At 43.4% G+C, this 27,953-nt stretch overlaps 1 protein-coding gene across 1 annotated transcript in view; it reads left to right on the top strand.

The window, feature by feature from the left end:
- The window catches only part of LOC141210089 (catenin alpha-2-like), a 592,305-nt gene extending 574,255 nt beyond the window's left edge, over window positions 1-18,050 (top strand). Inside the window, exon 7 of the mRNA XM_073664707.1 lies at window positions 17,799-18,050. Coding sequence (XP_073520808.1) covers window positions 17,799-18,050 — 252 coding nt within the window. The remainder of the gene's footprint in view (window positions 1-17,798) is intronic.
- The last annotated feature ends 9,903 nt before the right edge of the window (window positions 18,051-27,953 follow it).

The raw sequence follows: 27,953 nt of genomic DNA, 5'->3' as shown, positions 1-27,953 counted from the left end.
GATAAAACAGAGTTCATCATCTTTCCACCCTCTCATTCACATCCCCCATCCGACCTATCCATCAACGTCAATGGCTGTTCACTCTCCCCAGTCCCACAAGCTCGCTGCCTTGGGGTAAACCTGGACTCTGATCTCTCCTTCAAGCCACATATTCAAGCCCTTTCCACCTCCTGCCGACTCCAACTCAAAAACATCTCCCGGATCCGTGCATTCCTCAGCAAAGACTCTGCAAAAACACTAGTGCATGCCCTCATCATATCCCGCCTCGACTACTGCAACCTCCTGCTCCGTGGCATCCCTTCCAACACTCTTGCACCTCTCCAATCTATCCTAAACTCTGCTGCTCGACTAATCCACCTGTCCCCCCGCTATTCCCCGGCCTCTCCTCTCTGTCAATCCCTTCACTGGCTCCCTACTGCCCAGAGAATTCAGTTCAAAACTCTAACCATGGCATACAAAGCCATCCACAACCTGTCTCCCCCATACATCTGTGACCTAGTCTCCCGGTACTTACCTGCACGCAACCTCCGATCCTCACAAGATCTCCTGCTCTACTCCCCTCTTATCTCCTCCTCCCACAATCGTATACAAGATTTCTCCCGTGCTTCCCCCCTACTCTGGAACTCTCTACCCCAACATATCAGACTCTCGCCGACCGTGGAAACCTTCAAAAGGAACCTGAAGACCCACCTCTTCCGACAAGCCTACAACCTGCAGTAACCACCGCTCCACCATACCGCTGCACGACCAGCTCTACCCTCACCTACTGTATCCTCACCCATCCCTTGTAGACTGTGAGCCCTCGCGGGCAGGGTCCTCGCTCCTCCTGTACCAGTCGCTGACTCGTTTTGTTAAGATTATGTAAATGCTTTTGTTATGTACAGTACAGACCAAAAGTTTGGACACACCTTCTCATTTAAAGATTTTTCTGTATTTTCATGACTATGAAAATTGTACATTCACACTGAAGGCATCAAAACTATGAATTTACACATGTGGAATTATATACTTAACAAAAAAGTGTGAAACAACTGAAAATATGTCTTATATTCTAGGTTCTTCAAAGTAGCCACCTTTTGCTTTGATGACTGCTTTGCACACTCTTGGCATTCTCTTGATGAGCTTCAAGAGGTAGTCACCGGAAATGGTTTTCACTTCACAGGTGTGCCCTGTCAGGTTTAATAAGTGGGATTTCTTGCCTTATAAATGGGGTTGGGACCATCAGTTGTGTTGTGCAGAAGTCTGGTGGATACACAGCTGATAGCCCTACTGAATAGACTGTTAGAAATTATATTATGGCAAGAAAAAAGCAGCTAAGTAAAGAAAAACGAGTGGCCATCATTACTTTAAGAAATGAAGGTCAGTCAGTGCGAAAAATTGGGAAAACTTTGAAAGTGTCCCCAAGTGCAGTTGCAAAAACCATCAAGTGCTACAAAGAAACTGGCTCACATGAGGATCGCCCCAGGAAAGGAAGACCAAGAGTCACCTCTGCTTCTGAGGATAAGTTTATCCGAGTCACCAGCCTCAGAAATCGCAGGTTAACAGCAGCTCAGATTAGAGACCAGGTCAATGCCACACAGAGTTCTAGCAGCAGACACATCTCTTCAACAACTGCTAAGAGGAGACTTTGTGCAGCAGGCCTTCAAGGTAAAATAGCTGCTAGGAAACCACTGCATACGGACAGGCAACAAGCAGAAGAGACTTGTTTGGGCTAAAGAACACAAGGAATGGACATTAGACCAGTGGAAATCTGTGCTTTGGTCTGATGAGTCCAAATTTGAGATCTTTGGTTCCAACCACCGTGTCTTTGTGCGACGCAGAAAAGGTGAACGGATGGACTCTACATGCCTGGTTCCCACCGTGAAGCATGGAGGAGGAGGTGTGATTGTGTGGGGGTGCTTTGCTGGTGACACTGTTGGGGATTTATTCAAAATTGAAGGCATACTGAACCAGCATGGCTACCACAGCATCTTGCAGCGGCATGCTATTCCATCCGGTTTGCGTTTAGTTGGACCATCATTTATTTTTCAACAGGACAATGACCCCAAACACACCTCCAGGCTGTGTAAGGGCTATTTGACCAAGAAGAAGAGTGATGAGGTGCTACGCCAGATGACCTGGCCTCCACAGTCACCAGACCTGAACCCAATCGAGATGGTTTGCGGTGAGCTGGACCGCAGAGTGAAGGCAAAAGGGCCAACAAGTGCTAAGCATCTCTGGGAGCTCCTTCAAGATTGTTGGAAGACCATTTCCGGTGACTACCTCTTGAAGCTCATCAAGAGAATGCCAAGAGTGTGCAAAGCAGTCATCAAAGCAAAAGGTGGCTACTTTGAAGAACCTAGAATATAAGACATATTTTCAGTTGTTTCACACTTTTTTGTTAAGTATATAATTCCACATGTGTAAATTCATAGTTTTGATGCCTTCAGTGTGAATGTACAATTTTCATAGTCAAGAAAATACAGAAAAATCTTTAAATGAGAAGGTGTGTCCAAACTTTTGGTCTGTACTGTATATCCCTATCACATGTAAAGCGCCATGGAATAAATGGCGCTATAATAATAAATAATAATAATAATAATAATTCAACATTGTCCTGACCACACCTAGTCCTGTGGTCCATTTGTCTATAAATTTAATAACTATCTACACTCAGGATTACTTAAAAGTTCTTACATGAAATCTCTGTAGGCTCTCATACTTAACGGTTGCAACTATATACTTTACATTTTTATTTTATTACACTTTAGTTTTTAGAACGGCAGGGAGCTGACCTATGGTACTATGGGTTGATCTACGCAGTACATTTGCAGCCAATGACCTACCCGGGTCTCTAGTGTCTACCGCTGGTGTGGTGGGAGCACTATTCACTACGCTTCTTATGGACCTACGTAGTACTGTTATACCAGATTGCCTTCTGCGAACTCCTATACTCACCAAGGGACTGACAGACTCACCACTAGCTGGGGGTAGATTCACTTATTCCACTGCTGATGAAGCATCTGTTTCTGGGACCGACTGGTCTCTCTGCTGTTCTAGAGACTCTGCTGCTTCCGGTGAGGCTACTTGGGGAAAGGTCAGGAAGACATTCTCCAATGATGGTTTGGACCGTCTCTTCCACCTTTTCTGTGTGCTGGGGGCTGTTTTGGTCTTCCTCTTGGTGTCACAATTGACCAGGGCATATCTTTAGGTGGTCTCTTGAGACTGCCGCTGAAGTCTCTCCTCCATTTTTACTAATGAGGCACACCTTGGTGTTATTGAAATTTGAAATTAAGACGGTGTATGGCTCAACCTTCCACTGATCATCAAATTTGTGAACTCGTCTCTTTCTTTTGAGTGCTTGTTCTCCAGGTGACAAGGGAACTGCAAGTGCGTGCTGATTATAAGTTCTTTCCTGTCTCTGTGACGAACTTCTCTCTACACATTCTTGCGCCTTGTGGCATTGTTGCCACCGCTCCATATTCCAATCTGCATCTGGTGATGTCGTCTCAGGTGTTAAAACTCCTATGTCTAAGTTAATGGGTAACTTGCCAGGTCTTGCCCTCATCAGGTAGGCGGGTGTGCAGTTGGTGGAGTTCACCGGGATGTGGTTATATATAGGTCTACCAAATCCGGTAACTTCTCTGGCCACAGGCTACATTCTTCAAGGGGCAACGTTTTCAACAGGTCTATTACTACCTAATTCATTTTCTCGCACAACCCGTTGGTCTGGGAATGATACGGCTTCGTCCTTATTTTCTTGCAGCCGTACAGGTAAAATAATTCTTGAAACACTTCTGCTTCAAAGGCTGGACCTTGGTCGGTCAGCACTCGTTCAGGGTAACCATGCGGGCAACAAAAGTGTTGTTGAAATGCTTTGGCTGCCGTCTTAGCCATCTGATCTTTCACTGGCATTACTACCAGGAATCGGGATTAGTGGTCTACTATGGTGAGAGCGTAGACATTACCTGACCGGCTCTGTGCTAGCTTCATGTGGTCCAAGGCTACCAGTTTAAGTGGTTGTTTGGTGATTTTGGGGCTGCAAGGAAGCCCTCTGGCTATCACGGTCTTTCCATCTCAGGTTGCATGGACCACATTCTCGACACCATCTCTCGATTGCTTTCCTCATGCCAACCCAGTAGAATCGCTCACGTAGCAGGACTTCCAACTTCTTCCACACAAAGTGTCATGCTCCATCGTGGTACGCCTCTAAGACCATTGGCACATCCATCTTCGGGACTACCACCTGCCAGACCAGTTCGTGTGTCCAGGAGTCGATGCTTCTTCGACACAGCTTTCCCTCATAGATGAACAGCTTGCCCTTCTCCTTCCACTACTGTTGGGTCTCCTGTGGAGCATCTGGATCAGGGTGCGAGTCAGCTTGTGTCAGCTACTGCTTGAGTAGGTGGACAGCCTGGTCGCAATCCTGCATCTCTGCCCATCCATGGTGGGGCAATGGGTTAAACGTGGCCTCTCTGTTGGCGGAGCGCTTGTCCCTCACTCAGTGGGAGCACTGGGTCACCCCGTGATGATGAAAAGCGGGTAGCTCTATCTCCTCCAGCTCTTCTTGGTCTTCTCTCCCATCTGGCAAGTTGGGCATCCTGGACAACGCATCAGCATTAGGGTTTTTATGCTCCGCCCGATACTTGATGGTAAACTCGTAGTTGGACAGTCGTGCCATCCATCGCGTTGTTCTAGGGCACCAAGCTTTGCAGTCTCCAGGTACGTCAGCGGGTTGTTATTCATGAAGACTGTAAATCTGGAGGAGACGAGGTAGTGTTTGAAGCGCTCTGTTACAGCTCAGACTATGGCTAAAAACTCCAACTATAAGGAACTATAGTTATCGGGGTTCCTATCCGTGGGCCGGAGCTTCCTGCTGGCGTAGCCAATCATTCTGTCTCTGCCCTGCTGTACCTGGGACAGCACCGCTCCCAATCCCATGTTGCTGGCATCCGTATGCAGTATAAAGGGTTGGCCATAGTTGGGGTAGGCCAGGACTTCTTTTCCAGTATGAGCCACTTTCAGTCGAGTGAAGGATTCGTCTTCTGGTTCACCCCATTTGAACGGAGGATTTGGGTTCTTGGCCCTCTTGGACTGGCCTATTAAGAGGTCCTGCATGGGTGCTGCTATCTTGGTGAAACCCTTGAAAAATCGAGGAACTGCCACACTTCCTTGATAGTGGAGGGTCTTGGCCAGTCCTTGATCATGGTGACTTTTTCAGGGTCTGGTGCTACACCTTCGGTGCTTACCACATGACCTAGGTACTGCACCTTGGGCTTCAACAGGTGGCACTTGGACGGCTTTACTTTCAGGCCAAAACCAGATAGGGCCTCGGCCAGGTGCTCAAGGTGGTCTTCGTATGTCTTTGAGTAGACGATTACATCGTCTAGGTACAGCAGAACGGTTTCGAAGTTTTTGTGTCCTAGGCTACACTCCATTAACCGCTGGAATGTTCCCGGGGAGTTCCAGAGTCCGAATGGCATGCAGTTGAACTCGCTGAGGCACTTTGGTGTCGTAAACGCGGTCTTCTCTCTTTCCGCCTCTGCCACTGGAACCTGCCAATACACACTGGTGAGATCTAAAGTGGAGAAATAGTTAGCGGATCTCAGTGCTGCTAATGATTCCTCAATTCTGGGTAATGGGTAGGCGTCCTTATGTGTAATGCGGTTAATCTTCCTATAGTCAACACACATCCTCATTGTACCATCTTTCTTTCTAACGAGGACTAATGGAGCTGCCCAGGGGCTACAACTATCTCTAATCACCCCAGCCTCCTTCATCTCCCGTATCATCCCCTTGGCACATTGATAGTGAGCTGGGGGTACAGGCCGGTACCTCTCTTTAATGGGCGGATGATCTCCGGTGGGGATATAATGTTGGACCCCTTTTGCCTGCCCAAAATCTAGTGGGTGTTTGCTAAAGACTCCCTCATATTCTTGGACCACCTGGTACACTCCATGCTTTTGGTTCAAAGGGGTGGAGTCAGTGCCTACTTTTAGCTTCTGACACCAATCCTCCATCTGCCCTTTGGGGCCATTGTCTTCCGCCTGTTCGGATGGAGGCAAGGGCTCCACTGCCTTTATTGCATTGTTACTGACAGTGAACAGCTTAGCAAGGGTGGCATACCGGGGTAAATGGACCTCTTTCTCCCCACAATCCAGGATGCGTATCCGTACTCTCCCCTTTCGGACATCGACTACACCCCTGGCTGTCAAGATGGTGGGCCTACTATCAGAGTACACGGGTTCTATCAGGGACTGATAATCTTGACCCCTGAGACCTATTGCTGCCCGACACCATATTAACATTTCACTCCTAAGGGGCATTGCAATGGGGAATGGATCACTCATTCTGACACTGCCAACTTCTCCACCAGACAGCTCTACCTGTTGTCTTTTCATCAGGGCTCTGATCTCCTTCTGCAGAACTCGCTGCTGACTGGAACTGGCAGTCTCTGCGACCTGTTGCAACAAAACCATAATTTCCCCAAGACAATTCTCTATCACATTAGTGCCTATAGTTATCATAGGATGGCTTTCTCAGCGATCAATATCAACAATAATCATCCCTTGTGATAGCAATTCTACTCGGCCAACCTTTATGGTCATCTCTTTATACCCCACCTGAGGCAAGGGCTGACCATTGCTAGCAAAGATGTTAATATGTTCTTCTGGACTGCGGGTAATGTCTGAATCAGTCCAGTATCGTTTCTAAAGGATAAATGGCATTGTTGTCACCTGGTAACCAGTGTCCAGTAATGCGTTCATCGGGATGCCATCAAGCACGACACGTAGGACCCATCATCCTCCCATGTACTTGTTTCGCCAGCTTTGTGGGCCTGGTTGCCTTACTCCTGGGGGTTGGCCCTCTGCCCCAGGGGTTGCTCATTTAAATTTCGGAATCTTGCGTGGTGCCCCGCCTTTTGATAGCGGCGACAGATGGGTTGTCCCTTCTGGTCTTAGCGATTGCTGTTTCTCCCTCTGGTCGGTGGAATCCTTCTCTGCCGTTGCCACGGGACGTCATCTGGACTGGAAGCCAGCTAGATCCTTTCCTTTGGAGACACTTTCATGGCCTGCATGGTTTTGGTTAATGTAGCCACACTTTTGGTCAGCTCCTGGACCTGAAGGCATTGAGCAGCAGAGGGGTCATTATCTAGGGTCTACACGTCAGCCTCCACAGGTGCAGGGGAGAATGACGCCACCTCCTGGTGGTATGTGATAGCTGGGTGCCGGAAGGGTGCAGTGCCACTTGGGGTTGGTTCTCGCAGCACCCGGATGGCCCGGTCTTTAAACTGCACAAAGTCCAGATCAGGGTTTTGCAGAGCCATAATGTGCAACTGTGTCCAGTGGGCATTAGACAGGAGCCCCTCAATAAACTGTTCGGTTAGCAATCTGTCCTCATCTCGCACACTGTCGGGGTCTACCTGTTTAATGGCCAGCAGCGCCTCCTGCAGGTTTAGAGCATAGTCCCGTACACTGTCCTGCACCCTTTGTTTGCACCCGTAGAACTTCATTTTAATCTCTGCTGCTGTGAGGATATCAAAGGTATCCTTTAACCGGGCCAGTATTTCCTTAACAGTGCTTTTGTCCCTGCCCGGCCAGGACTTCACCTCCCTCTGGGCTGCACCGATTAGCTGGCCAATGAGGATGCTGACTTTTTGCTCCTCAGACAGGGGGTAAACATTAAACAAACTGCGCAGTCTCTCCTCAAAGTCGGTCAGGGTGTGCGACTCCCCTGAGTACTGGGGCAACCATGCCGCCCCTGGTATATACGGCATGGATAACGGCATTACAGTGGAAGCAGCAGCGCCCTCAGCTGGATCCTCTCCCAGGTTGGGCATCTTCCTCCACCCTAGTGAACCACAGTCAGGTCCTGGGTTTCTGCTGACGTACCAGTTGCTGCTCTGCAGGCGAGAGGGATCTCTTACCCAGCGGTTCCGGATCGGGGCCTCCTGCTTCCCCTTGGCTAACGGCAAATGATGTGATGATACAGTTCAGTAAAGTCTATGGCACACAGTACCCGGTTAAACCGGGCTACGACAATCCTGTTCGTGACGCCAAGTATGACATGCCTCCTGGGCCGTGGGGTACTCGATAGCCGGGCCAGTCGATGCTGGGGGATATCACGGTAGCAATGACCCGGTCTGTGACCCAGGGTGGTCAATTAAAGGGAAAGTAAAAGGGGAATAAAGTTTTTAGAGATAATGTTCATGACGCCACCTGTGGTATGCGGCTATATGGGGCTTAAGAGAACTATATGCAGTAAATCTCTCTCAAATACCACTTTAAGATAAAGGATTGGGGCTTAATTTGCCAAGGAAAAAAAATTGGGCAAGTTTCTTCAGCCAGAAACCATTCTAAGCTACAGTATTCCGCTTTTTCCTAATCCTATATTAATCCCTTCTGGGATACGATTAGACGACTTCTAATCTGGTTATTTGCAACACGTCGTTTAACAAGATAATCTCCTTCCCTTCAGCACCTACTGGATTTGGTGCTGCACATAATCATTTCTCTGAAAAACTTTTCCTGCTGTAGCTTAGTTGCATATGGAAAAAGCACCAAGCAAAACCTGTAGGGTTTATGCTGGGTGCATGGGGCCTATGGACAGTCGGTTGCTTACATTGGGGAGTGCTCCTGATGTGTACATCCAATTTATAGAAAAACAAGGAGTGAGCTCAAGAGAACTATATACAGTAAATATATCCCAGCTACCCATTTAAGCTAGAGGATTGGGACTTATTTTGCCAAAGAGTAAAATATTGGGAACGTTTCTTCAGCCAGAAGTCATTCTAAGCTATTTTATTTTTTCCCAAACTTATATGGATGCCTTCTGGGACACTGTTAAATAACTTCTAATTTGATAATTTGCAACACGTTGTTTATCAAGATAATTTCCTTCCCTACTGGATTTAGCGCTGCACGTAATCATTGCACCAAAAAACATTTCCTGCTGCAGCCTAGTTGCATTTGTGATATGAAAGTACAAAGCAAAACCTGTAGGCTTTATGTTGGATGCATGGGCGCCTATTCATTACTCAGAAGTACATGTCAGGGAATATGCCTCCAACATGTGCAAAAATGAGATGTGAACAATACATCATCTATGAGGGCTAAGAAAATATATAAACCAGAAAACCCTTTTAAGAAAGAGGGTTGGGTCTTAATTTGTGTAGACTTTCACTGCAGCTTCTTCTCAGCCAGTGGCAAAGCTTTTATACCTCTTCCATATATTGATGCCTCGTGTGACACAGATATCCTTTTTCTTTATTTTTATAGTTTTGGTATTATTTTTATGCTATATTCTAGTTATTTAATATAATAATTCAGTACTTATTTCCTGTTTTTGAACCAGTTTCTTTTTTTATATAAGATTTAGTATTAGAATCTAGGTCTATTAGGAAAAAAGTGCATCAGTTTATCTGATTTATGTACCAGAAAAAAAATTGATGCTGACATTGTGGTATCTGATTCTTTCGGGTCAAGCTCTTTTTTTTTGTTGTTTTTGAAGAACAGATTTTCTTGTAACGTTTAGTAGAACACTAAAGGCCCCATAAAACTCGATAAAAGTGTAATGGATGCCTGTTACTAGTCTTAGAGGTCACCTTGTGGTTTTGTTTTAGACATCAAACAACTAATTCAGCAAACCATCTGTTGAGGGATTTCTTGCCAAACATAAAAAGCTGCTTTTCACATCATTGTATATTGCCCACCAAATCAGAAAAAGGGTTGAATTTTGAAGTTTTTATCGCTGTATTTTTTTTCGTTGCTAATTTGTTTTCAGTTGCTGTAATGAGTAAAATATACTGTATGATGAATATTACTTGGGCAGTTGGTGAACTAATACCAAAAAAGGGGTTGGTAAAAGAGACTGGAATACACATAGTGTATGTCCTTCATTTCCTTTCCTCCTGGCTTCAGAAATTCTAACATGTACAGTGTCCATTTTAGGACATGATCAGATATCAAAATCAAACATCAGAATGATGTCAGTTTGAGGCTAAATACCCATTCTGAGAACTGATTTTGATAAGTGATTCTGACAAGTGATCCTGACAAGTGATCCTGACAAGTGACTTTTACAACTGTAATAATAATAATAAAATATTCACTGTTCGCTGTTGGGACTTGAACCCAAAACTCTAAGTCTAGAAGCCAGTGCACTAACCACCGAGCTATAAACTCAGTTTAGAAAAGCTAAGCGTTCTATTTGATTATATGATTTTCAGTGCAAACCATGTCTGAAACTGATTGGGACTTTCAGAAATACCTCCTCCAAGCCAAATTCAAATGATGTGTGATTTTGATGTGAGTCTGATGTGTGACTTTCTTCAGACATCAGAATCAGAATCACAATGACTTTTAGTCACTCTGAGTATTTTCTTGGTCGATCTCATAAGACAAGAAAAGCTCGCAGTCAGTGTTTCTTGACTGGATAGCTCAATGGTAAGGCATTGGCCTCTAAAACTGCAATGGCGTGGTTCAATTCACAATAGGATTGTTTTTTTTTTGTAATTATGCCTATTTAGCATACAAACTAATGGGTGTTTTACTTTTAATATCTGACATTCTGATTTGCATAATTTCTTAAAGGGGTCTAATGATAACATTTCTTTATTGTAAATTTTTCTTTCCATCCACCCAAGAACTAGCAGCAAACTCCCAATTTACTTTGGCTATGTAATTTACCATGCAAGTAAACAGCATGTCTGAAACTCTTAACACGTTAGGATTATAATCAGAATGTTAGATATAGATATTAAAAGTAAAACACCCCTGTAGTTTGTGTGCTAAATATGCATAATTACAAAAAGAAAATAACAATCCCAATGGGATTTGAACTCTAACACTGGAGTTTCAGAGGCTGATGCATTACCATTAAGCTATCCAGTCAAGTGATAGTGACTAGTAGCTTTTTTTGTCTTAGGAGATCAACCATGAAAATACTCAGGGAGACTAAAAGTCATTGTGATTCTGATGTTTGAAGAAAGTCACACATCAGACTCACACATCAAAATCAAACCTTATTTGAATTTGCCTTGGAGGAGGTATTTCTGAAAATCCCAATCAGTTTCAGACAAGGTTTGCACTGAAAATCATATAACCAAATAGAACGCTTAGCTATCCTCAATTGGGTTTATAGCTTGGTGGTTAGTGCACTGGTTTCTAGATGTAGAGTTTTTGGTTCAAGTCCCAACAGTGAATATTTTTTTTTATTATTATTACAGTTGTAAATATCACTTGTCAGAATCACTTGTCAAAATCACTTGCCAGGATCACTTGTCAGGATCACTTGTCAGATCACTTGTCAGATCACTTGTCAGGATCACTTGTCAGAATCACTTGTCAGAATCACTTATCAAAATCAGTTCTCAGACAGGGTATTGAGCCTCAAACTGACATCATTCTGATGTTTGATTTTGATATCTGGTCATGTCCTAAAATGGGCACTGTCAAGATGAATGTTTAGAGATGATCAGCTTTGGAACACAAAAAAAAGAAAAGTGCGTTACTCTGTTGGATGTTCTTTATGCTAAATGTGTCTGGTTAAGTGTATTGAATTTGGCATTGTGAAAAATTTGAGAAATTTGTTGGAAATGTATGGGTGGACACAAGAAGAGGATCAAGTTGGAGAAATTTTAGGTTCCACACATATTCAAACATTTTTCAATTCAGTTTGCGAGGATCCCTCCTCAGAAAAATGCTCTGGCAACATTTTCAATCACTGAAAAAGGTCGGCAAATGGTAAAAAAACAGCTAATACTAACCTCAATGCTCACGTCTCCAGCCGCTCCGTAACTCATTGCACATTGTCTGGCCCCAAGTTGTAAAGTCGTGATATGACGACATGTCTTGTGACCTTGCATCACACAGAGACCCCCAAGAACTGGTCGTGGCTTGAAGTCCTGGTGTATAGTGAAGAAGAACAGGCAGATGATTCACTTCACAGCCAACAGGTCAGCCGGAGAGTTGTGCCTTGATAACCATAAAAAATCTGCTTCTTATGCTCTGAGGTCTTCAAACCACAAACAGATGGTTCAGCGTGGCATTACCAAGCATTAAAAAATCATACTCATACTGTCCCGACTGCTCCAGCTTACCACTGGTCCTTCACTACCTTCTTAAGGTACCTGCTTCAGCTCCGTTCTCTTTATTCTTCACCAGTTCTTTTGTACAGAGAAGGAGACTGGTGCCAGATAACAGTAGAGGCCTAGGAATCCAACGGGGGACTGTCAGGAATCTGAGGGACAGGAACAAGTGAAGAGCTAGGAGAGTATGATTTTTTAATTGTTTTTAACACTTGTAACACCTTTCTGGCATATAAGGATCCAGCAAAATAGTAGCAGTCTGGCCACCATTTTTGGATTTGGATGAACCTGTTATGATCTGCAACATGTACTAAGGAAAGATAGGGGAAAGCTGTCCCTACAGTAAGACTAAGCTGAATCCCTACGATGTAGCGGGCTGCCTGTTCCTAGCGAACAGACCCGCCTTAGTCCTCGGCTAGTCTGAACGAAGACCTATAGCATATAGCATAAGGTCCCTAAAAGAACTAAGGACTGGGACAAAAATGGGACACCTCCTAATCAGAGAAGTTGTTGCAGAACACAAAAAGACAAACTGACAAAAAGGTACTAGAGGTCCCAGAAGGACCAAGCAAACTGACAGAGAAAGGCACCGAAGCACCTGGCTAGAGAGACAGTCAAACACTGAAGTCCAGCACAGCCAAAAGGGCAGAGCTGGAATATAAAGGCAGATGGTCACGTGACCGCAAAACACAAGATGGAAAAAACAAACAAGAAGGTTCTAACAGTACCCCCTCTTTTATGAGGATCCTCCGGATCCTCCAGGCCCAGGCCTATCCGGAAATGTCTTGTGGAAAGCTTTAACAAGCCTAGGAGCAGAGACATCATCCGTCCTTATCCAGGAGTTGTCTTCGGGATCGAAACCCTTCCAGGAGACAAGATATTGTAATCTCCCTCTATGCCATCTAGAATTCAAGATATGAATTTGGAGAACGAACCAAAAGACGGATGTCTCCCAGTACAACAAAAAAAAGGAGAACACCCAGCAGAGGAGGAAGTATGATTGTTAAGAGCAAATTCTGAGAGAGGCATAAACTCAGACCAAACCTCTTGATTAGAGATGAGCGGTGTTCGACTAGAACTGTTCACCAATCTCAAATTCTAGCTGTTTTGTGCGGTGTTCGAGTCGTTCGACGAACGCGAACGATTTGCAAAAAATTTGGCTGTTCGAGGTTATGTTCGATAAATGTTCGTGCACCAAAAGCGTAACTGGATTTTTTCACACAATGCAGGGATTGTCTGCCACTCACTGTAATGTCACAGCCATGGTGGTTGTGGCATTACAGTGGTTGCCCAAATCGATGGGAACAGTGCTCACAGTGAAACATGAAAAGCCGGTAATTCAGCAGCGGCATACACCGGTACCCGACAATTTAGAACAGAAAGAATAGAGCATCACACATAGATTAGATAGATAGAAACATGTCAGTCACATATATAAGAAGTACAGTGACAGTGTTGGTTACTGTACTTGTCATTTAGTGTTAAAGGATTTATTTAAAAAAATAATATTGTTTTCATGCACCGTCTCTTTAAAAAAGCCGGCCGGCAATTCAGCATCGGTACCCGACAATTTAGAACAGAAAGAATAGAGCATCACACATAGATTAGATAGATAGAAACATGTTAGTCACATATATAAGAAGTACAGTGACGGTGTTGATTACTGTACTTGTCATTTAGTGTTAAAATAAAGGATTTATTAAAAAAACATTGGCGTGGGGTTCCCCGTAATTTTAGTCTCTAGCGGAGGTTAAGCAGACGGCTGGGGCAGATGTTTGAAGCCTTGGAAGGGGGTAATACCCACGGAGCTTCCCAGGCTACTAATATCAGCCCCCAGCTGAATACTTAGCCTTTACTAGCTATTAAAATGGGGGACCCCAAAAGAAAATGACGTGAGGTCCCCCCTATTTTAATAGCTAGCAAAGGCTAGACAGACAGCAGGGGACTGATATTAATAGCCCAGGAAGGGTGCCATGAATATTGGCCCCCTCCCAGGCTAGAAACACCAGCCGTCAGCTGCCCCAGAAATGGCGCATCCATAGGATGCGCCAATTCTGGCACTTAGCCTCGCTCTTCCCACTGCCCTGTAGCGGTGGAAGTGGGGTAATAGGGTTGGGGTTGATGTCAGCTTATAATGGCAACTGACATCAAGCCCAGGTTAGTAATGGAGAGTCATCTATAAGATTACTAACCCCATAGTGAAAGTTAAAAAAAACACAAACACCAAGAATAAAGTCCTTTAATTGAAATAAAGACACAATTCTTTATTGTTCTAAATTTAACCAGCTTGCCATGCCGCAGACACTGAGAAGTGCAGGCATGCTTGCACTCCTCAGTGTCTGGCTGTGACGGCATTCAGATGAGCCGAGTTCATGTCCAATGAACTCGGCTCACCTCATGCACGTCACTGACAGTGTGGGAGAATTCTCCTGCGCATGCGGTGAGCGTGAGAGAATTCTACTGCGCTCACCGCAAGAGCAGGAGAATTTCCCCACGCTGTCATTGACATGCTTGAGGTGAGCTGAGTTCATTGGACATGACCTCGGCTCATCTGGATGCCGTCACAGCCAGACACTGAGGAGCGAAAGCATGTCTGCGCTTCTCATTGTCTGCGGCATGGCAGCTGGATGACAGCTTTCGGCTGCGATCCAGCCTGTCATGTGAATGTAGCAGAGCTGGAGCCATCCTGTGAACCATGGAAAGGTAAGGATGTTGTTGGTTTACTATTTTACTTTTGTTGCAGGAGATTGTTGGCTTCAGCTGGAATGGGCGTGATGGTAAGTATGGTTTAATTTAGAACAATAAAGAATTGGGTGTTTATTTCAATTAAAGGACTTTATTCTGGGTGTTTGTGGTTTTTTTTAACTTTCACTATGGGGTTAGTAATGGGGGTGTCTTATAGACGCCTCTCCATTACTAACCTGGGCTTGATGTCAGCTGGCATTATAAGCTGACATCAACCCCAACCCTATTACCCCACTGCCACCGCTACAGGGCAGTGGGAAGAGCGAGGCTAAGGGCCAGAACTGGCGCATCCTATTGACTTCTTTCTGCCTTCCAGGCCACCAAAAACTTCGACTGATTAGTCTCTTAGTCTCAGAAATTCCTGGATGACCTGCCAACCGAGACTCATGACACTACGCAAACAAATCTCTCCTAAAGGTTCTAGGCACGAACAACCTCCCATGGGGAGTGTTAGATGGGGCATCATCTTGAGCTTTCAGAATCCCATCCTCCAAAACGGAGTCCAGTGCCGCCACCACAACTCCTTTCTGTAAAATGCTTTCCTCCTCCTCAGCACCGACCGTAGGAGGGAAGCTGCGAGATAAAGCATCGGCTTTAACATTCTTAGTACCTGGGATATAGGTAACAGAAAAATGAAACCGAGAAAAAAAAAAAGTGCCCACCAAGCTTGACGGGCATTCAAGCGCTTGGCAGCATCCAGATAGATCAAATTCTTATGATCTGTGAAAACCTGAATAGGAAATCAAGCACCTTACAAAAATGACGCCAATGTTCAAACGCGAGTTTAATAGCCAGCAACTCCCAATTTCCAACATCATAATTCAGTTCGGTTTTTTCAAAAAGAAAGCACAAAGATGTACTCCATCCCTGTTCTCCTGAGACAAAACTGCTCTGACCCCCACCGATGAAGCATTGACCTCTACCAAAAAAGGCTTGGTCTCATCAGGCTGCATAAGGATGGGGGGTGAAATGAACCTCTTTTTGAGATACTTAAACACTTCAATGGCCTCAGTAGTCCACTGGACCGTATTCGCACCTTTCCTGGTGAGATCGGTTAGAGATTTAACAATTACAGAAAAATTCTTAATGAATTTCCTGTAATAATTGGAAAAACCCCAAAATCTCTGTATAGATTTCAAACCAATAGGCCTAGGCCATTCCTGCACAGCCTGAACCTTCACAGGATCCATCTCAAAGCCCTCGCTGGAGACAATGTAGCCCAAAAAACTAATTTTCAGCACAGCGAACTCACATTTCTCCAGCTTAGAAATGAGTGAATTATCACTCATTAACTGCAAAACTTCACGTACACTCTGCCAATGGGACTCTAGATCTGGTGAGTAAATCAAAATGTCATCCAAATGCACAACCACATTCTTACCAATCAAAGGTCTCAGGATGTCATTAATAAGGTTCTGAAAAAATGTAGGTGCATTGGTAAGACCAAAAGGCATCACCAGATTCTCAAAATGACCTACCGGAGTGTTAAAAGCAGTTTTCCATTCATCACCCTCCTTCACTCGTAACAAATTGTATGCCCCCCGGAGATCAATTTTAGAGAACCACTGGGCCCCACTAACTGGATAAACAAGTCAGGAATTAACAGCAATGGGTAGGAATTGCCTACTGTAATCTTATTAATTTCACGAAAATCCAGACATGGACGTAAACCCCCATCCTTGTTTTTAACAAAGAAAAATCCAACTGCCACAGGTGACTTAGAAGGTCTAATGTGACCAGCAGCCAGGCTAGTCTGTATGTACTCATCCAAGGCCTTTCTTTCAGGGATAGTCAGATTAAACAAGCGACTCTTGGGAAGAGTAGCTCCCGGAACAAACTCAATGGCGCAATCATAATCCCTAAGAGGAGGTAAAACTTGCGACTCCTCCTCCGAAAAAAACAGCCCTACCCTCACCTACTGTATCCTCACCCATCCCTTGTAAATTGTGAGCCCTCGCGGGCAGGGTCCTCGCTCCTCCTGTACCAGTCGCCATCATATTTTGTTCAAGATTATTGTAATTGTTCTTGCTATGTATACCCCTTTTTCACATGTAAAGCGCCATGGAATAAATGGTGGAGCGATGGTTAATGCAGGTTGTAGGCTTGTCGGAAGTGGTGGGTCTTCAGGTTCCTTTCGAAGGTTTCAAAGGTCGGCGAGAGCCTGATATGTTAGGGTAGAGAGTTCCAGAGTAGGGGGGATGCACGAGAGAAATCTTGTATGTGATTGTGGGAGGAGGAGATAAGAGGGGAGTAGAGCAGGAGATCTTGTGAGGATCGGAGGTTGCGTGCAGGTATGTAACGGGAGACTAGGTCAGAGATATATGGAGGAGACAGGTTGTGAATGGCTTTGTATGCCATGGTTAGAGTTTTGAACTGGAGTCTCTGAGCAATGGGGAGCCAGTGAAGAGATTGACAGAGAGGAGAGGCCGGGGAATAGCGGGGGGACAGGTGGATTAGTCGGGCAGCAGAGTTTAGGATAGATTGGAGGGGTGCGAGAGTGTTGGAAGGGAATCCACAGAGCAGGAGGTTGCAGTAGTCGAGGCGGGAGATGATGAGGGCGTGCACTAGTATTTTTGCAGATTCATGGTTGAAGAATGTACGGATCCGGGAGATGCTTTTAAGTTGGAGTCGGCAGGAAGTGGAAAGGGTTCGGATATGTGGTTTGATGGAGAGCTCAGAGTCCAGGGTTACCCCAAGGCAGTGAGCTTGAGGGACTGGGGAGAGTGGACAGCCATAGACACAATAGCATAAACATCACCCAACAGAGTATCAAGAAATCATGTTTTTTTTTTTTTTAAATGATATTCATCTTACACCACTCATTGTTGGATTTTTTCCTTTCCTTTGTCGCAAAACTCTCCAATTATTCACCAAACCCCCAAATTTTCTAATTATAAGGCACTGGTGCCATGGGAGAAAATGTAAGGAAATCACTGATCGTATCGAAAAATAATAACAAAAAAGTTTCTTCTTCTTGTTTCCACAGAACAAGATCATTCTAGACCCTTTTACGTTTAGTGAAGCCCGGTGTCGGCCATCTCTTGAGGAGAGGCTGGAGAGCATCATCAGTGGGGCGGCCTTGATGGCAGACTCCTCGTGCACACGTGACGACAGGAGAGAGAGAATCGTAGCTGAGTGCAACGCTGTCCGCCAAGCGCTTCAAGACCTGCTGAGCGAGTACATGAACAACGTAGGTCTCATTTCTTTCTCTCTTACCGGTGACTGGCAATTTTCTTGAAGAACCCAAATTGTATTGAGCTCTGCGAACCTCACGATAATTATGTTTCCTGGGGAGGAAGAGCTAATCTTTTGTAACACTTCAATAAGTATTAGTTAATTGTTTCTCTTGTAGGCTTTTTTCTGCGTGAATCTCTTCTGAGATGCATATTATATTGTTAAGGTGTAATTAGAAATTGGAGATGTTTGGAGTTTGCGAAACGCGTCAGTAAAGAGTTGTTGTTTTTTTGTGTTGAATTGAACTTGTATTTGGCACAGAAGAGTAAAGAACATTAGCCTCTTATGGTTCTACACAAGATAAATCACCATAGGCTTTTAGGTCATTTTTGTATCAATGGTATTTACTTTTCAGGGGCTGTTGAGCATTTTTATGCACCAGTTACTTTATTTTCTTCTCTTCCTGGAAGCTTTGTTGCTTGTAGTTTATGATTGTTATTTCTTGACTATAATGCTCTGACCTTCTGCATGAATGTTTGCTGGGTTTATGCTAATTTAAATCAGCCATTGTAAAGAAGGAAGTACAGCTGCAGTATAAAGCAAAGAGGAGGGAAAAAGCAACAATCCAATCCAATGATGAGATAAGATATGGTTTTCTGACCACCTCTGACTCCCAAAAGACAATGTAGCTAGCATGGAGCCAGTGTCGGACTGGATAGACAAAGGCCCACCAGTAACATTGATTTTTGGGGCCAACTGTTCAGCTACATGCAAAAATCACCCAACCCTAGTACTCAAATATACTTTTGCTTCTATGTAATATTAATTTGGCTAGCTTGTTTAATGAATGATTTTTCTGCAAATTGTGAATCAAGTATAATAGCACTGCTTATTAGCACTTTTTCATAGGGGCGGCCTACCGAAGGATTCTCCTGTTCCCCGGTGGGCCAGTCCATGCCTACCTGGAGTTGTTATTCATAACTATGTCCATAAAGAGCAGAGCTATAAGCTAAACAGGAACACCTGGTAAGTAGGGATGACCGGTTTGATTCAAGGCACTCCGGTCCAGCATCCAGGTCAGTGGTATCTCACAGCTAGACGGGAGGCCCACGAATTTCTTACCTTCTGGCATTTCTGACATAACTTTTGATGTGTCGGGGGTTGTGCGACGTCATCTATGTGTCACGTTGCGTAGATGACATTGTGCCAGCTATGATAAATCAAATGCTGCTCTGGGGACCCCAGAGGGTAAGTGATTTGTTGGCCTCACGTTTAGCTGGCAGATGGCACTGACCTGAAAGCTTGACCGGAGTCCCATAAAATGATTCTCTTATCTCTACTGGAAAGCATTGTGTAGAAGGTATTTACTTAAAGCAGATCTGTCACTAGAACAATCATATCCATTCGAGAAGAGCTATTCTGCCAAAATTGAAATTCAACAAACTTGTTCAAAATCGACTGGAATTTTTGATTTTTACCAAATTCCCATAAATTTTTTTTTTACTCATACTAAAAACAAAGTATAATAAGTGGATGGGTCAGGAAAGGGTTAATGAAGAAAAATATCATACTCTGCCGCCCTGTCCCTGCTGCTAGGTCCTCCGCTGAGTTTTATGGCCGTAGCTTCATTCCCGCACCCATCTCCTCTTCACCCTGCTGAGTGTTCAGAAATGACTGAAGAATTATCCTGGGATGGATTTGCCAAGTAAGTACACCATTGTCATCAGGGCAAGGTGATCTATTTTATGATGTATACAGACTATATTTTTATATTGCTGATTATCTGGTGACAGATCCTCTTTAATGGGAACCTGTCACTTAATTCATGCTCTGACATTTCAGAGAAAATATACTTTAAAATAAACTTCCAACACTGCTCTCACTGATTGACAGATCTTTTGCTATGGGAGAGACCTGTCAATCACCTGCAGCAGCGCTGGGAAGAGCTGGACTAGTCATGTCTCTTACTATCTTCTTCAGTCGCATCTTCAATTTTCTCATGAGAATCGGGCCGATTATGGTAATGTCATTCTCAGAGTTTGAGCTGAGTTTCATCTTACTGTGATCCGATTCACTCGCATGACAGAATTACATCACAACTGTGGAGAAGATGGAGAACTTATTTTCTCCATCTTCTCCATTGTCTGTGTCTGTGAATGTTGGACTGCACTCGGATGACATGAGTATGATCCGATGGGTGAGCGTGGATGCATGTGATCTGATCATTGGATGCACTTGCAGCATGCTGCGATTGTTCTCTCTTGCTGAATTGGCATGAGAAAATAATCTCAGATCTGCACTGCCCCATAAAATAACACTGGGCCGAGTGCTATCTGAGATAACATCGGATAGCACTCGGCCATGTTATACGCTAGTGTGAGCGAGCTCTCGCACTACGGTTAGGCAGCATGAATCAAGTGATAGGTTCCCTTTATAATAAGGTCAAAGCTAGGGACAGAAAACTCCTATTTCACGTACGATTCTCTCATTGTTTTTAAGTATTTTTTACACTTTTTACTGTACTATGCAATAAAAATTGTGTTAACTTTATTTTATGGTTTGGTACAAATGTGGGCTATGTATAGTATATACATATAGAGTTTGGTTTTTGAGATTTTTGAGATTTTTTTTGTTTTTTTGGGCAACGAGTTGTACTTGTAATTGCTACATTTTTAGAATATATAATATAAATTCAGACATTTTAATGCTTTTTGCTGGGGTAATGATGCATTGGTTATGGTAAACCGTTCTTATTTATTTTGTAATGGAATCAATTAGTAGGTTTGTGCTATGTCATCTGAGAGCAGCATGATGTAGGGGCCGAGAGCCTGATTCCGGTGATGTGTCACTTACTAGGCTGTGTTTTGCTGTTAGTCTTTTATCAGCAGGAGATTATCACTACAGGACTAGGTGTCTTGTGCCTCCTGGTCCAACCACGCCCCCACTACTGATTACCAGCTTTTTGTTAATAAATAGTGTACACAGAAAGCGGCCAATCAGTGGTGTGGGTGGGGTTATACACAGCTCCGCATTCAGAGATCTGCAGCAGAGAAAACTGTGATTTCATCTTAACTGCTGCACCCAATATACTAAGTGATACATCACTGGAATTAGGGTCTCAACCCCTACATCACGCTGCTGTCAGATTCCTTTTAATGGTTTTCTTCTTTGACTAAGGACTAGAAGCAGTGATCAACTGATCACTTATCTAAGACTTGCAATAGTAAATATTTGTAATCTAACTGGCCTTGTCTCTAGGAAGGGGGTGTTGGTGATCTAAACTGTGAAACTCTTTCGATGTCACGGTCGCTATTACCCACGGCATATAAAAAGTTAGTCAGCCGGGATCAGAAGTTTCTCAGATCTCGATCTTTAAAGCGGGAGCTTCTTTTTCCATCACGCATGGCCATCGGCATGGCTGGCCTCCCTTATGCCTGGATATCATGGCTATTTATTATACTATGGAATTTTTACAATTTTTGCTACTTGTTTGTCTTGTCACTTTCCTCCTTAAAGGGACAGTACCAACTTTTTATCTTGATGGGAGAGGAGGACTGTGTAGGAAGACTTCTCTGTGTCGTGCGTTGGATGGAATTAAGGATACTCTTATTAATAGGTCTTTGATTGAGATGATTGGCAACTTTATAGGATACATCTGTTCTGTTTTACATTTCTGTGAATTTTTATGATGTGTGTAGGGGGGATGTTAACTACAGCATTGGATTTTATCATTATATATGCATTGATACTTTTCTCTGAGTTGATTTAACCCTTAACGAGCCAGGATGGTAATCAGGCAGATCAGGATGAGCAGATCAGTTAACATTGGGGTGTTGACCTTTGTTTTCAGCCTTGGGTCTACTGAGATGCATTTTTTATATAAAAGTATTCATGAAGACAGGATTAATCTTACAAATAGAGTAATGGGCATAGCCTTACTATGTTCCCATGACCCCCTTACAACAATACTCCCTTCTTTTGTCAGAAGAATAATACATTATTCAGTTGATTACAGAGTTTCCTTATGCTGGGATTTCCACCAATCAGCTTTGATCTGATGGAGAATCTCACAAAACAGCACCACTGCTGGGGAAAGAAAGTATTGCATCCTGCATCCTTTAAAATCAATAGGTCATCCATGCGATGCATGGGCGCTGGGTCCTCCAGAGAGAAGGATGCTCCAGCTAATTGATGTGTGTCCTAAATGTCCTCCCACAGTCCTCTATATTATCTTAGATCTGTGGATCTGCACGTTGCTGCGTCTTTTAAAAATATAATAATAACAATATTTTTTATTCTTATAGCGCTGACATATCCCGCAGCACTTTACAATTGAGAAAGGACATGTAGAGACAATAAAATCAAAAATAAATATCAATAAAAACAAAATATCAATAATGAAGAACTTAGCAGGTGGGCCATGCAGCCAAAAGGAGAGGAGGAGTGATCCTTTGCTCCTCAGGGGTTTTCCAACACTTCAATATATTTACTTTTTCTACGCATAAATGGTTTTAAAATAATAAAAACAGTTATACGTCCTCTTCAGCACCTTCCGTGGATCCAGGGCCGCCGGCTTCGGAAGCAACGTCTGCTCTGTTCAGAAGTTATCAGGACTCCTGTAACCTGTGATTGACTGTAGGAGGACATCATCAGAGAAACATTCAATGAACTGCTCCATGAGTCATCTGACTGCTACTGCCAATCACTGGCTGCAGTGGTGCTGGTAATCACTGAATGGAGCTGACTGTGCTGGATCCACAGGGGATGTTGTAGGGTGAGTGAGTATGCCATGGCTTAGTATTTTAAAACCATTCATGCCTAGAAAAAATATATATATTCAAGTGACAGACAACCACTTATAAGGGTTCCTACACTACTGCGGCTGCCCTGACATCTACACCTTCTACAGTGTGGGCCAAATAACAAATGAAAGCTGCACCATGAAATACTATAATATGTAAACATTAATTATATGAAATCGGAACTGAATTGCTGCTGTAGAAAACATGTTAAAAAATTAAGGTTCTTAGCCAATTCATCTGAGCGCAACAGCCAGAGAAGTGGCGCACTCCTTTGTTTGGGACGCTAAACCTAACATGATGCCTCTCCCAGACTAAAAGCCTACAATTATATGGGCAGGTAGGATCCAGCTCTATTTAAAAACACCTTAAGCTGATGGGAGGAGTGCTCTGTCAGAAGACATGTATTACAAATATCAAAAAACTGACTGGCACTTCCAAACAGAAAAAGACAAGTGTGAACAGGTGCAAGCTATGAGAGCCAACAAAGGGCCTTGTCGCTGACTGTTGGGCCAATTTGTGTGCTAAGTAGTCTCTTTTTTTTATATGTTTTCTATAGCAGTAATGCAGTTCCAATTTAATATATTTTAATGTTTACATATTATAGTGTTTCAGAGTTCAGCTTTAATTTGGTAGTTACATATAGTGTCTCTCTTAGCTTGCACCTGTTCACACTTGTCTCTTTCTGTTTGGTCAGTTTTTTGATATTTTGATATACTGGTGGCACATGTAACATAGGTTGTTGGCCTTTGTCTTAGAATTTCTTGAAAGTATGTCTGAGAATGTTTGTTTGTTTTTTTAACCTAGACATCACCTTTAAATGTGTAAAACAAAAGTAAAAGTTACCACCACGAATATAAACTGTGTTTAACTCAGTTCCGAGATGATCTTTATGTCTCTTTTTTATGTTTTGAAGGATCGAAATGACATCGTTTTATAATTTACATAAGTGTTTTGAGTTTTTTTTTTTTACCCTTTTCTGTATATTCTGTTTATAGCGTATTCTAGTGGGGTTTTGTAAAAACCGTATTACAGCTGCCGCGATGGGTCTAAGCGAGAAATAATGACACTGCAGTCTGCAATTACTGTAGGTGTAGAATGACACCTCGTTCCCAGGCCTTGACACAGCGTCGCTTTGCTCTGTAGTTTATATAATGGCGTGCAATCTTTTCTTTTTTCATTTTTACTAAAAACACAGGTTCCGAAAAGTGAGTTACAAGCGCTCGGGATCTGGGAAAGTCAAACTTTTCTATATAAAGATCTGACCGCATTTCTTTTGTCAATAATTACCATAGAAATTGCCAATGATGTTTTTCTGCTACAGTCAGAGGCTATATTTATTCAGCTATGTATTAAAGCCATGCGTTTCAGACCTTCAAACCCTCTGTGTAGATATAAAGTTATTGATAGTTTACAATTTGTGCAAAAGTTGGCAAGAGTTTTATTTTCACTTTTTTGGGGGGTTTTGCACCATCTCATCAAAAGTTATAGAAGTGGATGTGGTTTACCAGGAAGGGGCAGGAGCAACAATTTTTAGATGGATTTAAAAAGACTCCAAAGCACAGAAAATGATGGGCAAATTTTGGCGCAAACCTTTATCCACCAATAACAGCGTTTTCCTACTCAGAACTTTTAAGAGGAGAAAAGCCAAACATGTTGCAGTTAGTACAAATTAACTAATTGGTTTGAGGCTGATTGGTATTCTCCTAAAATGATCGGATCAATCTGTGGAGCATTGAGTTCGAGTTCAATTTCCTGAAATTTGTGTTTTCACGCAAATTTGAACAATTTGAGATTTGATTTACTTGCCCGGCACCATTTCCCACACTGCTGAAGCATCAGAGAGTGTATTAATATAATTTTGCATTGCCAAATGGGCTTCTCCGTAATGCTCTGCAGTTGTGATATTTTATGGATTATCACACCTTGCACAGTGGTGGTCAGTACCTGGACCATCACAGATCAGTGGTTCTCAGCGGAGCACAGTTTGTACAGCAGAGTCATTTTCCATCTCCAGTGTCACTGGGTAATCTCTCTCTTCTGTAGAGTGTAAGCTCTTATGATCAGTCGGCTCCTTTCTCTCTCCAATAGAGTGTAGGCTCTTATGGTCAGTGGGGTCCTCTCTCTCTACTGTACAGATTAAGTGCTTATGATCAATGAAGTCCTCTCTCTTTCTCCTGTAGAGTGTAAACTCTTATGTTCAGTGGGGTCCTCTCTCCCTTGTAGAGTGTAAGCTCTTATGGTCAGTGGGGTCATCTCTCTCCCCTGTAGAGTATACGCTCTTATGGTCAGTGGGGTCCTCTCTCTCTCTCCTGTAGAGTGTAAGCTCTTATGGTCAGTGGGGACTATCTCTCTCCTGTAGAGAGTAATCTATTATGGTCAGTGGGGTCTAGATATGAGCGGTGTTCGACTAGAACTATTCGCCAATCTCAAATTCGAGCTGTTTTGGGCGGTGTTCGAGTCGTTCCACGAACGCGAACGATTTGCAAAAAATTTGGCTGTTCGAGGTTATGTTCAATAACTGTTCATGCACCAAAAGCGTAACTGGATTTTTTCACATCATGCAGGAATTGTCTGCCACTCACTGTAATGCCACAGCCATGGTGGTTGTGGCATTACAGTGGTTGCCCAAATCGATGGAAACAGTGCTCACAGTGAAACATGAAAAGCCAACAATTCAGCAGCGGCATACACCGGTACCCGACAATTTAGAACAGAAAGAATAGAGCATCACACATAGATTAGATAGATAGAAACATGTCAGTCACATATATAAGAAGTACAGTGACAGTGTTGGTTACTGTACTTGTCATTTAGTGTTAAAGGATTTATTAAAAAAAAAATAATAGTGTTTTCATGCACCGTCTCTTTAAAAAAGCCGGCCGGCAATTCATCATCGGTACCCGACAATTTAGAACAGAAAGAATAGAGTATCACACATAGATTAGATAGAAAGAAACATGTCAGTCACTTATATAATAAGTACAGTGATAGTGTTGATTGCTGTACTTGTCATTTAGTGTTAAAATAAAGGATTTATTAAACAAAAAAGTTGGCGTGGGGTTCCCCGTAATTTTAATCTCTAGCAAAGGTTAAGCAGACAGCTGGGGAAGATGTTTGAAGCCTGGGAAGGGGGTAATACATACGGAGCTTCCCAGGCTACTAATATCAGCCCCCAGCTGAATACCTAGCCTTTACTAGCTATTAAAATGGGGGACCGCGAAAAAAAATGACGTGGGGTCCCCCCTATTTTAATAGCTATCAAAAGCTAGGCAGACAGCTGGGGGCTGATATTAATAGCCCAGGAAGGGTGCCATGAATATTGGCCCCCTCCCAGGCTAGAAACACCAGCCGTCAGCCGCCCCAGAAATGGCGCCTATGGATGCGCCAATTCTGGCACTTAGCCTCGCTCTTCCCACTGCCCTGCAGCGGTGGCAGTGGGGTAATAGGGCTGGGGTTGATGTCAGCTTATAATGCCAGCTGACATCAAGCCCAGGTTAGTAATGGAGAGGCGTCTATAAGACACCCCCATTACTAACCCCATAGTGAAAGTTAAAAAAGACCACAAACACCCAGAATAAAGTCCTTTAATTGAAATAAACACACAATTCTTTAATGTTCTAAATTAAGCCATACTTACCATCACGCCCATTCCAGCTGAAGCCAATATCTTCTGCAATAAAAGTAAAATAATAAACCAACCTCATCCTTACCTTTGCATGGTTCCCAGGACGGCTCCAGATCTACTACATTCACATGACAGGCTGGATCGCAGCCGAAAGCTGCCATCCAGCTTGCCATCCCGGTGTTCGACAAACTAAACCGAACCCGAACACTACAGGGGTGGCTCAACACTAGTAGGGTCCTCTCTCTCCTGTAGAGTGTAAGCTCTTATGGTCAGCGGGGTCTCTTCTCTTTCCTGTGGAGTGTAAGCTCTTATGGTCAGTGGGGTCCTCTCTCTCCCCTGTAAAGTGTAAGCTCTTATGGTCAGTGGAGTCCTCTCTCTCTCTCCTATAGAGAGTTATCTCTTGTGGTCAGTGGGGTCCTCTCTGTCTCCTGTAGAGTGTAATCTCTTATGGTCAGTGGGGTTTTCTCTCTCTCCTGTAGAGTATAAGCTCTTATGGTCAGTGGGGTCCTTTCTCTCCCCTGTAGAGTGTAAGCTCTTATGGTCAGTGGGATCATCTCTGTCCCCTTTAAAGTGTAAGCTCTTATGGTCAGTGGAGTCCTCTCTCTCTCTCCTATAGAGAGTAATCTCTTGTGGTCAGTGGGGTCCTCTCTGTCTCCTGTAGAGTGTAATCTCTTATGGTCAGTGGGGTTCTCTCTCTCTCCTGTAGAGCTGTCATGGTCAGCATTTTTATCTCTTGCTCTCTCTCTCCCCCACATCTATTTTCTGAGCAATTACAAGCTTACCGGTATTGTGATTTGCTCAAAAATATTCATATAATTTTAAGGGAAAATTTGGCAAAGCCGGTGGATACGAGTTTAAAAAATCCTCGCATTTGATCTGTCAAAAATAAATGAAATCCAGTATTTTGCTGAGTTGTTAAAGGCTGAGAAAAAGGTTAGAAGATAAAAAAAAGTATATTCAGCTCGCCACTCACTGTCTGGCCACCTCAGCTCCTCGCCTGGTCTTATGCTCGTCTCTCTGCATCTGGTGTCGTCTTGTCTACCTACCGTTTCTCAAAGCTGGAATCATTGGCGAAGAGTGAAGGATGACCAGAAGATATTGGAACTTGAGTGACCAGTAGAGGACCAGCCGTGGAGCTAAGCTGGCGGGACAGTGAGTGGCGAGATGAATGTTGCATTTTTTTTATTACATTTATTATGAGCATAATGAAGGCCATTTAAGTTTTATTTTGTATGAACCTAATTTTTTGGCTAAATTTAAGCATAGTGCCAAGTTCAAGTTATGACAGATTCATTCATCACTACTTGAGAGGCAGGCAACTTTTAATAATTCCATTCTTTTTTCACTTGTATATGAAACACCAGGATAAATAATCATGCCTCATTTAAATAAAATTACACTGGCTGCAGTGACCACTGGATGGAGCTCAGGAGCTTACTTTGTCATTATTGAGCTTGATGTATAATCTATCTGCGAAAAACTCTTGGGCTCCCTCTAGTGGTGGCTGATAACAGCAAGAGTTACCATTTAACTCTATGCA

The sequence above is a fragment of the Phyllobates terribilis genome, unplaced genomic scaffold (genome assembly GCF_046119375.1).
Source record: "Phyllobates terribilis strain yellow unplaced genomic scaffold, ASM4611937v1 Scaffold_1__5_contigs__length_1240528914, whole genome shotgun sequence".
NCBI lineage: Eukaryota > Metazoa > Chordata > Amphibia > Anura > Dendrobatidae > Phyllobates > Phyllobates terribilis.
This window is presented reverse-complemented; position numbering and strand designations above follow the sequence as displayed.